General features: G+C 42.7%; 1 protein-coding gene across 4 annotated transcripts in view; it reads left to right on the top strand.

Annotated features, from left to right (window-relative positions):
* The window catches only part of DNAJC11 (DnaJ heat shock protein family (Hsp40) member C11), a 75,602-nt gene that overhangs the window by 35,257 nt on the left and 27,246 nt on the right, over positions 1-13,099 (top strand). For all 4 annotated transcript variants that reach the window (XM_048825007.2, XM_048825008.2, XM_048825010.2 and 1 more), the window contains exon 5: positions 12,749-12,877. In XM_048825007.2, the coding sequence (XP_048680964.1) occupies positions 12,749-12,877 (129 nt within the window). The remainder of the gene's footprint in view (positions 1-12,748; positions 12,878-13,099) is intronic.

The raw sequence follows: 13,099 nt of genomic DNA, 5'->3' as shown, positions 1-13,099 counted from the left end.
CTAAGGTACTACAATGCAGGGGTCCTGTTGCAGAATTAAGATCAATCTTGCTACAGAGTTTATGGGGTCTTGAGAATAGCTGGGAATCCCAAGTGTGACCCCGGTGAAATCCCATCACTCCCATAGGGGAGGGATCATAGAGTTTGACAGATGTATTTTTAATCCCCTCTTTATATTCTTTCAATGGATTCCGTACTGTAGGGGCATTAAGTGGATGTGAGATGTGTCTGTCCCCATTGCTTGGTGAGAAGGACATCTGAGTACTGTGTTCGGTCAATCCATAAGGTCTCTATCAGACCAAAGTCAGCTGCATGCTCCTCTAGTATAGTGCATTAATCGGCCTAATACTAGGCATCAAAAATACCCCCAGCTGATTCAGAAGACCAGGGTAATTTAAATTAATCCTGCTGGTTTTGTTCTCTTGTATAAACTTGGAAATCGATATATTTAAATTAATTATACCCGCTCTAGGAAGGAAAAGAGGTAAAACTTTCATCTGGTGTTGTGACTTAGACTTAGAGGATGTTTATCTGCACCACACACTCTCCAAGTAAGAGAGAGAGACCATGTCAAGTGGGGCAGTTCTCTGTCTTTCTGGATTTTCACAAGTAGAGGGTTGAGTATAATTAAAACTATTCCTGTGGCTTTGCTGAAATGAGAGTTCTCAGGTGCATGACCCCGTGCTGAGCCCATTTAAAAGGGAGGCTGCATCTGATGGAATGTCCTGCCAAGTCATGACAAAGGTTCTGATTTTAGGTATCTATATTTTTAAATCCTGAGATGACCTAATCCTGTCTAACTGGGAGAAGTGGCATGGATCTTGTCAGTGTAGTAATATGTCATCCACATTATATTGGAGGATATGTCACAGTTCTCATCATACACCCTGTTGTTGGGGGTTATAACTTGGCCGTAAATATTCAATACCTTTAGAAACCTGATGGTAAGGTTTCCATTTGGGAGCAATTTTATGGTCTTAATTTGATTCTAAGAGTTCCTCCCTGCAATCTCTCTCTATTAAAGTGCTTCCAGCACTGTTTGGAGTACCTAGTTTCATCTAAATGGTGGGTGAAAGGTTCTTGACTTGCCCACACAGTATGACCTCAGGAAGTGGGAAAGCAGTGGAATGGTTATAAATTGTTTTAGAAAGTACCCTGTATTCTATAATATGCTTATAGCCAGCTTTTCCAAGGCTCTGTCCTGAGTTCTCAGCCCCAGGATATTGTGAGGAGTATTATGCTGGCTCCAGCACTCAGTATATGTGGCTTTAATTTTTAATTCTACTTTCAACCAGCTTGCAAGTGGTAGCCTGCAAATCTAGGCGAGGCTGTGGAGGGCTCTGTTCGATGCGCTATTGCATGAGACGTATTTTTTGGGGAGATGGATAGAGAAAAAGACTCTAAAGTACTTTAAAGCTGACTTTCAAGGAAAGTTCTAACAAAAAAGAGGTCATTAAAAAGCAGTCGTGTGTTGTGCTTATAAGATTCAAAAACACGTGTATTTATTAGAGAGACTTTCAGGTGATCAGTCCATAATGCAGGCTGCTCTGAGGTGCTGTGTTAATAACTCCCTTTCGTACTGAAATTTTGCACTTTACAGCATGCTGCCGTGTGTGCAGATTTAACTTTCTAGTAGGACTCTTAGTTCATTCTTACTGCTCATGTGCAGCTCCCACATTTCAGGATGTTGTTTTCTTTTCTCCTATATTCTCTGAACAGGTGGCTGACGGTGAGTTGTTGGTAGCAGCGACCTCTCTCTCTCTCCTTTCTAGTGGCATAGGGGGTGCTGTCGTTCTTTGATTATGTTTTTAACGGTACCATCTGTTGCTTTGTCTGTGCTTGTATTTGAGCCAGTTTCCTTGCCAAGATCAATAGGCTGTTTGAGAGTGACTTCACCTACTTGGTGGTAGGGAAAATTTCTTTATGGAATCTACTACATAGGCTCATAATCCAGTGAAATGCATCTTGTGGAAGGCAGGAGCTGAAATATGCTTAAAAAAAAACATTGAGGGACAACTCCCCACCCCAGAATACTCAGTTAAGATAGTATAAGGAGCACCTGGCTTCTTGTAATCTTCCAAAGACTTTATATGCAATGAGACTGCTTTAGGTTTGAAACTTTAGATACTGCTGTTTTTCGTCAAGGTGAGTATTTTTACAACTACCACTAGTGTAGAAAAAGAAACCCCAAATACAAATCTGATGACGTCCAAAGTAATGCTAATGAGAAAAAAAATACAGTAATTTTCAGGACTCAATCTATATAGTTAATAATTAGACAAAGGTGAGGACAGGTAAAAGATACAGTAGAACCTCAGAGTTACGAACTGACCAGTCAACCACGCACCTCATTTGGAACTGGAATATGCAATCAGGCAGCAGCAGAGACCAAAAAAAAAAAAAGGAAATGTAATACAATACTGTGTTAAACATAAACTATTTAAAAAATAGCAGGAGAAGATTAAAAAAAAGATTTGACACAGTAAGGAAACTGTTTCTGTGCTTCTTTCATTTAAATTAAGATTGTTAAAAGCAGCATTTTTCTTCTGCATAGTAAAGTTTCAAAGCTGTATTAAGTCAATGTTCAGTTGTAAACTTTTGAAAGAACAACCATAACATTTTGTTCAGAGTTATGACATTTCAGAGTTATGAACAAGCTCCATTCCTGAGGTATTTGTAACTCTGAGGTTCTACTGTATCTATTAAAAAAAAGCCCGAGTACTGCAGCTCTTCTTCAGATTTATTTTTCATTCATAGATTCGCTTTTTCTTTAAAATGACCTCATAAATTATTATGATGTTACTGGAGTGGGCCAGTGGACACTGAGAGCTAAATAATATCAATATAATAATTGACAAAGGAGGAGAGCGAGAAAAAGCAAATAGAGTCCATAAAAAGCAATAAGTATCAAGTGAATGATTCATAAAAATATGTGGGTTTTGATGGTTTCTTCAAAAATGTCTGGTAGATGATCATCTTGTTCCAGAGAGAATTACATTTTTAAGTTTAGAAACCACTAAGGTTCAAAAGTTTTCTCTGATTTTTATCCTAAATTTTGAGAAAAAACTAAGGTGAGTAATGTTGATTTTCCTCAGTAAAGAGTAGCTACTGAGTAGGGCCCGACCAAATTCACAGTCCATTTTGGTGAATTTCACGGTCAGAAATGGTAGGGCAGTTGTGGTATCTGCTGCTGCTGACGGCGGCGCTGTCTTCAGAGCTGGGCGGCCGGAGAGCGGCAACTGCTGGCCGGGAGCCCAGCTCTGAAGGCAGTGCCACTGATAGCAGCAGTGCAGAAGTCAGGGTGGCCCGGTCTGGTCTTGCTTCCCTGACTTCTGCACTGCTCCCGGCAGAGCCGGGCCCTCGGACAGCAGCCGCCGCTCTCCGGCCGCCCAGCTCCGAAGCCAGCAGCGCAGAAGTCAGGGTGGCCCGGTCTGGTATTGCTTCCCTGACTTCTGCGCTGCTGCTGGCTGTGCTGCCTTCAGAGCTGGGTGCCTGGCCAGCAGCCGCTTCTTTCCAGCCACCTCTGAAGGCAACACAGAAGTAAGGGTGGCAATACCACATCCCTCCTACAATAACCTTGCAACCCCCCTGTGACCCCGTTTTGGGTTGGGACCCCCAGTTTGACAAACCCTGGCCTCCCCTGTGAAATCTGTATAGTATAGGGTAAAAGTACACTGAAGACCAAATTTCAGTGTGCGCAGTGACCCCTCTGACCCTTGACCCTCTCTGGGCCGGGGCTCTGCAGCCACACATCTCAGGTTTGTTATTTTATGATTTTTTTTTTTTTTAAAATTAGGGAGAGGGATAGCTCAGTGGTTTGAGCACTGGCCTGCTAAACCCAGGGCTGTGAGTTCAATCCTTGAGGGGGCCATTTGGGGCAAAAATTGGGGATTGGTCCTGCTTTAAGCAGGGGGTTGGGCTAGATGACCTCCTGAGGTCCCTTCCAACCCTGATATTCTATGATTTCCATTGGGGGAGGGATAGCTCAGTGGTTTGAGCATTGGCCTGCTAAACCCAGGGTTGTGAGTTCAATCCTTGAGGGGGCCATTTAGGGATGGGGCAAAAATTGGGGATTGGTCCTGCTTTGAGCAGGGGGTTGGACTAGATGACCTCATGAGGTCCCTTCCAACCCTGATATTCTATGATTCTATGATTCATGGTGGAGCCCAGATTTCACAGTCTGTGATGCGTTTTTCACGGCCGTGAATTTGGTAGGGCCCTACTGATGAGGCCTTAGGCTTGCATGCAGAGAAGGACTAGCACATGCGGGGTGCAGTTAAGAACTGTCAGTGCTGTGGGATCTTTTTACATTGTAGTAGAATGTTAACACACTAGAATGAATTACTTTACAAGAAGATTTTCTTTATAGTGCAAATCTGTTTCATCTTGAAAAATGTGCATTTTCAAGAAATGTAGGTGGAAGTAAAGCAGGATTTAAACTCTGTCGGGAGTTTGACTACACAGCAGTCTGAATATCAGACAGAAGTTTGAGCAAGCAAAATGTGTCTCATTTCACAAGCAAAAGGGGAGTCCTTGTGACACCTTAGAGACTAACAAATTTATTTGGGCATAAGCTTTCGTGGGCTACAGCCCACTTCACCAGATGCATAGAATGGAACATATAATAAGAAGATATATATAGATATATATATATATATATATATACACACACACACACACACACACAGAAGGTGGAAATTGCCATACAAACTGTAAGAGGCTAATTAATTAAGATGAACTATTATCAGCAGGTGAAAAAAGCTTTTGTAGTGATAATCAAGATGGTCCATTTAGACAGTTGACAAGAAGGTGTGAGGATACTAAACATAGGGAAATAGATTCAATATGTGTAATGACCCAGCCACTCCCAGTCTCTATTCAAACCCAAGTTAATGGTATCTAGTTTGCATATTAATTACCACTGAAACCTGTCTTCAATTTATGGCTTTTTTATTTACACTTTACTTTTGCTGCTGCAGCTTTCTGTCTTTATTCACAATCCAAATTCAACAAAATACTCTTTCTTCATTGCTGAAGTTTGGTAACTCAGGTTTTTAAAAGCGTATTTCGTAGAATATGAAAGTGGGTTACAAGCTGTAGCAAAACCACTCTGCTGAGGTTGGACATTGGATGTGGAAAATCATCCCATTCTGCAGCTATGACCAGTGCATTTGCAAAAGATGAAGAGCAGCAGAAAAGCATCAGAAGAGTTCTCTATATTGCTAAAAGCAGTGCTCACATACATACAATATCGCTTGATCAATCACACTCTGGAATTTTGTCAAGTGTGGTTGGCACTTAAGCCTGAAATCTCTGCTTAGCTTCCTTTGGCTATTCTGTTTATTCACTTCCCAGAGGTTTGGAGCAGCAGCAGAGTGCTGCAGAGCTTCCCTAGTCACCAACTCTTTGGCATTGTTTCAAAGAGCAGCACAGGGTATGAGAGGATGGAAACTTGAGAAACACTTGCAGACTTTTTTCAGAGTAGCAGCCGTGTTAGTCTGTATCCGCAAAAAGAAAAGGAGTACTTGTGGCACCTTAGAGACTAACCAATTTATTTGAGCATAAGCTTTCGTGAGCTACAGCCCACTTCATCGGATGAAGTACTCCTTTTCTTTTTACTTGTAGACTTTGGAAAGCTGATGCACTCAAAGGTGACTTATCTGAGGAGCGTTCCTAAACAGTAGATTTTTCCCCAAGTAAAGTTTGGGAGCAAATGTTTTGTGCTACTGTAAACAAAGTAAAGCTAGTTTCAATTCTATTAAAAAGAAAAGGAGGACTTGTGGCACCTTAGAGACTAACCAATTTATTTGAGCATAAGCTTTCGTGAGTTACAGCTCACTTCATCGGATGCATCAAGTACTCCTTTTCTTTTTGCGAATACAGACTAACACGGCTGCTGCTCTGAAACCTTTAATTTTATTATTTACTATTGTTAAAGGGACACCAACTTGAAATCCAGTCAGGTTAAAAAAATGATTTAAAAATGGTTTGGGTACTGTACCTGAGGTGTCCTGGCAATTTTTATCGTTTTACAGTCACGTTTTCCTGTTTTTAAAATGTTTCTCTTCTTTTGCTGTGTGGAAGATCCACTCAAAAAGTAGGAATAGATTATGAATTCTCTTAGATCTTGAAATCAGTAGGCTAATTTCAGTTTTGTCTTAAACCCTTCACTCTGGTTACAATGCATGCATTGGGTTTAATTTTAGCACAACTTTTCTAAATCACGGAAGAAGTTCAACAATCCTAATGAAGCTTTCCAGTAAATACAATGTACAGTGACAGAAAATAGCCTTCTTCTTGATACTTTTGGATTTTCATTCCATCAGGAGACATCAGTATTTAGTTCTCAGAGCAGTTGCATAGCATCTCTCGCTTTTCATCACAAATGTTTACATAAACAGTTTGCATTACACGGTGAACATAGTGTGTGCTGCTTCACAAAGAGATAAAAGATTAGAACCATCCTTTCTAAGTCTTGAAATGCAAACTCATAATCAGTGTTTCTCAGATGTGGCCACCAGGGGCTTCTCCTACGGCCACAGCCTCCTGAGTGGTGATTGGGGGTGTGAGGAGGGGAGTGGCGGCCCCTTCCCTGAGGCTGGGCCCTGTCCCGTCTGGAGCCACAAACGTTGGAGAAGCAGACAGCCTGGGATAAGTTTCCCATCTTCCTGGGGATGGTGGGGCTCAGGCTTCAGCTCTGGGGTGGTGGGTGGCAGGATGTGGCTGCGTGACAGCAGGCTCCAACCGTGGGGCTTCTGGCTCCAGGATTTGGCTGCGCAGTGGTGAGCTCCATCCCCCAACTGCAGGGCTTCGGGCTCCCTACCCCTCTCTTCGCCCCTGGCCCCTGCTCCCTCCCCAAGCCCCTCACCCGTTCACGCCATCACCCCCGCTGCCTCCCTACTCACATCTCCATCCAAGGCTTAATTTGGTTCCTGGCTTGACAGGGCTGAGTAAGTCTGCTGTGAAAAGTGATATTTCTATGTTTGTTAATATCCCCTTTCACTGCCTCCCAGCTAAGTAACAAGTCTGCTTCTCTGAAAAGTGATATTAACAAATGTACAAATAACCCTTTTCACAGAGCAGACTTACTAGCCAGCAAGTCTTAAAAAAAAGAAAAAGAAACAACAATCAAAAAAGACAAGAATGCACAAAGCACCTTATTTGTGTTTCTATTCTGTTTAGGTCCAGTAAAGAATGGACACAACTGTACATTATTTTTATTATTCAGTCTCCAAAAAAAAGCAAACCCTACATAAATAAATTACTGTCATTTGGACATGTGTATGGACATATTTATTTGTTTTTCCTAAAGTTAATTAAGTATTTTAGGAAAAAGTGTCATAGCAGCCACCAACAACAGTTGGTGGCCAGACTCTGAGACCACAAAAATTTGTTGTGAGAACCGCATAAATGAAGGATGAAACACACCATCTTGAGACCTTCAAACACGCTGCCATTTTCCATGCATTTCCAGTATAGATAACTCAGCAAAACAATTGAGTATCTGCACAGATTTAAAAAAGAATTTACTTCCATATACGTGCTCCTGCTGTGTTTTGATTTCTGTAAACATCCAACCATTGAGTTTCCCTCTCACAAATTGTCTTGGAAGGTAAATTTTAATCTCATATACTTGATGGTCTATTGGAAGTGGTATATTTCACATAAGATGGGACGCTGCTTGACACAGCAGCAGGAGAAGATTCCCACAGCCCTTTTCCACTGAGGCAGCTATGTGAGAGAGACAAGGATCTGATTATCCCCTTCACAACTGTGGAATTGACACAATTATTTGTAAAAAGAAAAGGAGTACTTGTGGCACCTCAGAAACTGACAAATTTATTTGAGCATAAGCTTTCATGAGCTACAGCTCACTTCATCAGATGCATTCAGTGGAAATACAGTGGGGAGATTTATATACACAGAGAACATGAAACAATGGGTGTTACCATATACACTGTAACGAGAATGATCAGGTAAGGTGAGCTATTACCAGCAAAGGGGGGGGGGGGGCAGAAAACCTTTTGTAGTGATAATCAAGGTGGGCCATTTCCAGCAGTTCACAAGAACATCTGAGGAACAGCCGGGGCGGGGGGGGGGGGGGGGGGGGGGAAGGGGGGGAATAAACATGGGGAAATAGTTTTACTTTGTGTAATGACCCATCCACTCCCAGTCTTTATTCAAGCCTAAGTTAATTGTATCCAGTTTGCAAATTAATTCCAATTCAGCAGTCTCTCGCTGGAGTCTGTTTTTGAAGATTTTGTGTTGAAGAATTGCAACTTTTAGGTCTGTAATCGAGTGACCAAAGAGATGGAAGTGTTCTCCAACTGGTTTTTGAATGTTATAATTCTTTGACGTCTGATTTGTGTCCATTTCTTCTTTTACGTAGAGACTGTCCAGTATGACTAATATACATGGCAGAGGGGCATTGCTGGCACATAATGGCATAGATCACATTGGTAGATGTGCAGGTGAACGAGCCTCTGATAGTGTGGCTGATGTGATTAGCCTCTATGATGGTGTCCTCTGAATAGATATGTGGACACAGTTGGCAACGGGCTTTGTTGCAAGGATAGGTTCCTGGGTTAGTGGTTCTGTTGTGTGGTGAATTGGAATTAATTTGCAAACTGGATACAATTAACTTAGGCTTGAATAAAGACTGTTCCTCCTCCTCCCCCCCCCCCCCCCCCGCTGTTCCTCAGATGTTCTTGTCAACTGCTGGAAATGGCCCACCTTGATTATCATTACAAAAGGTCCCCCCCCCTCCCCCTGCTCTCCTGCTGGTAATAGCTCACCTTACCTGATCACTCTCCTTACAGTCTGTATGGTAACACCTATTGTTTCATGTTCTCTGTGTATATAAATCTCCCCACTGTATTTTCCACTGAATGCATCCGATGAAGTGAGCTGTAGCTCACGAAAGCTTATGTTTAAATAAATTTGTTAGTCTCTAAGGTGCTACAAGTCCTCCTTTTCTTTTTGTGAATACAGACTAACACGGCTGTTACTCTGAAACCTGTCATTATGCAAGGCACTGAATTTAGCCATATGGAGTGGAAATCTATCAACTTCATGAAAAAACTCGTACAGATACAGAAAGACATCATCTTCCTTTCCAAATGCAAACAGATGGACATCATACCAAAAGGACTGAAGGCAAAAAATCCATTACAATCTACATACCACACAGACTATGCTGACAGCTTGTGCCACACACTCTCAAAGAAACTGCGGAACCACCTGATCAACAACCTCTACAGCGAACAGGGAAAGATTAAGAATGAGCTCTCAAAACTGGATACTCTCATAAAAAACCAACCTTCCACACACACTTCCTCGTGGCTGGACTTTACAAAATCTAGACAAGCCATTTACATCACACGCTTTGCTTCTTTACAAAAGAAAAAGGACACTAAACTATCTAAACTACTACATGCCACAAGGGGCCACAACAGTGGTTCCCTTAACCCACCCAGCAATTTTGTTAATCTATCCAACTATACTCTTAGCCCAGCAGAAGAATCTGTCCTATCTCGGTGCCTCTCCTTTTGCCCCTCCACCCCCATGAACATGATACAGTTCTGTGGTGACCCAGAATCCTATTTTTGACGTCTCCAACTCAAGGAATATTTCCAACACACCTCTGAACAACATACTAACCCACAGAAACCTTCTTACCAAGACTACAAAAAGGAGGATTCTGGGTGAACTCCTCCTGAAGGTCGAAACAATGGACTGGACTTCTACATAGAGTGCTTCTGCCGACATGCACGGGCTGAAATTGTGGAAAAGCAGCATCGCTTGCCCCATAACCTCAGCCGTGCAGAACACAATGTCATCCACAGCCTCAGAAACAACTCTGACATCATAATCACAAAGGCTGACAAAGGAGGTGCTGTCGTCATCATGAATAGGTCAGAATATGAACAAGAGGCTGCTAGGCAGCTCTCCCAACACCACTGTCTACAAGCTATTACCCTCTGATCCCACTGAGGATAACCAAAAGAAACTGCAGCATTTGCTCAAGAAAAAGCACAAGAACAAATCCGCGCAGACACACCCCTAGAACCCCGACCAGGGGTATTCTATCTGCTACCCAAGATCCATAAACCTGGAAATCCTGGACGCCCCATCATCTCAGGCATTGGCACCCTGACAGCAGGATTGTCTGGCTCTGTAGATTCCCTCCTCAGGCCCTACGCTACCATCACTCCCAGCTGTCTTAGAGACACCACTGACTTCCTGAGGAAACTACAATCCATGGGTGATCTTCCTGAAAACACCATCCTAGCCACTATGGATGTAGAAGCCCTCTACACCAACATTCCACACAAAGATGGACTACAAGCCATCAGGAACACTATCCCCGATAATGTCATGGCAAACGTGGTGGCTGAACTTCGTGACTTTGTCCTCACCCATAACTATTTCACGTTTGCGGACAATGTATACCTTCAAATCAGCGGCACTGCTATGGGTACCCGCATGGCCCCACAGTATGCCAACATTTTTATGGCTGACTTAGAACAACGCTTCCTCAGCTCTCGTCCCCTAATGCCCCTACTCTACTTGCGCTATATTGATGACATCTTCATCATCTGGACCCGTGGCAAAGAAGCCCTTGAGGAATTCCACCATGATTTCAACAATTTCCATCCCACCATCAACCTCAGCCTGGACCAGTCCACATGAGAGATCCACTTCCTGGGCGCTACGATGCTAATAAGCGATGGTCACATAAACACCATCCTATTACTGGAAAGCTACTGACCGCTATTCCTACCTACATGCCTCCAGCTTTCATCCAGACCACACCACACGATCCATTGTCTACAGCCAAGTTCTACGATACAACCGCATTTGCTCCAACCTCTCAGACAGAGACAAACACCTACAAGATCTCTATCAAGCGTTCTTACAACTACAATACCCACCTGCTGAAGTGAAGAAACAGATGGACAGAGCCAGAAGAGTTCCCAGAAGTCACCTACTACAGGACAGGCCTAACAAAGAAAATAACAGAACGCCATCAGCCGTCACCTTCAGCCCCCAACTAAAACCTCTCCAATGCATCATCAAGGATCTACAACCTATCCTGAAGGACGATCCATCACTCTCATAGATCTTGGGAGTCAGGCCAGTCCTTGCTTACAGACAGCCCCCCAACCTGAAGCAAATACTCACCAGCAACCACACACCACACAACAGAACCACTAACACAGGAACCTATCCTTGCAACAAAGCCTGTTGCCAACTGTGTCCACGTATCTATTCAGGGGACACCATCACAGGGCCTAATCACATCAGCCACACGATCAGAGGCTCGTTCACCTGCACATCTACCAATGTGATCTATGCCATCATGTGCCAGCAATGCCCCTCTGCCATGTACATTGGCCAAACTGGACAGTCTCTACGTAAAAGAATAAATGGACACAAATCAGACGTCAAGAATTATAACATCCAAAAACCAGTTGGAGAACACTTCCATCTCTTTGGTCACTCGATTACAGACCTAAAAGTTGCAATTCTTCAACACAAAATCTTCAAAAACAGACACTCCAATGAGAGACTGCTGAATTGGAATTAATTTGCAAACTGGATACAATTAACTTAGGCTTGAATAAAGACTGGGAGTGGATGGGTCATTACACAAAGTAAACTATTTCCCCATGTTTATTCCCTCTCCCCCCCCCCCCCCCCGCCCTGGCTGTTCCTCAGACGTTCTTGCCAACTGCTAGAAATGGCCCACCTTGATTATCGCTACAAATGGTTTCCCCCTCTCTCCCTTCCGCTCTCCTGCTGGTAATAACTCACCTTACCTGATCACTCTTGTTACATTCTGTATGGTAACACCCCTTGTTTCATGTTCTCTGTGTGTATAAATCTCCCCACTGTATTTTCCACAGTATGCATCCGATGAAGTGAGCTGTAGCTCACGAAAGCTTATGCTCAAATAAATTTGTTAGTCTCTAACATGCCACAAGTCCTCCTTTTCTTTTTGCGGATACAGACTAACACGGCTGCTACTCTGAAACCTACAATTATTTGTATGAATGCAACAGCAGCCAGCCAAAAGGACTGATTCTCAGGCAGGGCCTCTGTGGCCTAGAGAGGAAAAGGTTTAACACCTCCTAAACATATCCTAAAATGCTACCTTCTTCAAGCACTCCTGTTGATTATAAGAATCAAATTCATTCAATCATGGAACAGAGCCAATAGCATGTGACTTATCTGATCAGTGGTAACCAGCTAACACAGCTCAAATTTAGGTTGTTTCAAATATTTCAGAAGAGGAGGTGAACTTCTAGCTCAGTTTCAGAGAAGATTAATTACAAAATCAGTGGGTTGGTTTTACAACATTGAAGGGGGACAGTCAATTCTGAGGAAATAAAAATTCCTCTTCTGTCTGAAAATGTTCTTCCTACTTCTAATTTGTGTAACATCTTAAATAAATATTTTATCTGCTATTGTTATAAAAAACACAGTAAATATTTCAGTCTGTTCAGTTTGTTTATTTTGTGCCTCTGACAATGCTTTGCCATCTCTCTGCATAATCACTCAGTTTCCTGCTTTGTTTGTGGGAGCCTTTTTTATTCAGCAGAAGTGTGGGGAAACATTTTAAAATGGGCGGGGGGGGGAATTGATGTTTTTAAGTTGTAATATGTCTATAAAGGAGGAGGAATCCTTTAGCTTACATACATTGAACATATTAGTGCTAGGAACTTGTTTTGCTTATCTCTCCCCAGGGAACGATTAGTGTTGGAATAGATGCTACTGACCTCTTTGATCGTTATGATGAAGAATATGAAGATGTTCCAGGGAGCAGCTTTCCCCAGATTGAAATTAACAAAATGCACATATCCCAGTCCATTGAGGTAAAGTGAAATAAATACCAGTGCGAGTATAAAGAAGGTTCTGAGTTAATGAGGCATAACAGCACACAGCACCACAAAACGGAACACGGCTCGGGGGGAGGCGGGGGAGGTTCTCATCTTTATTTATGAAGGGAAGGGATGCAATTACCTGCTTTAGGGGAGTGGGGCGTGGAGATTCAGTTACAGTGGGATCATGTGTTGACACGATCTCATACATTTTTT

The sequence above is a fragment of the Caretta caretta genome, chromosome 18 (assembly GCF_965140235.1).
Source record: "Caretta caretta isolate rCarCar2 chromosome 18, rCarCar1.hap1, whole genome shotgun sequence".
In the NCBI taxonomy this organism is placed as follows: Eukaryota; Metazoa; Chordata; order Testudines; family Cheloniidae; genus Caretta; species Caretta caretta.
This window is presented reverse-complemented; position numbering and strand designations above follow the sequence as displayed.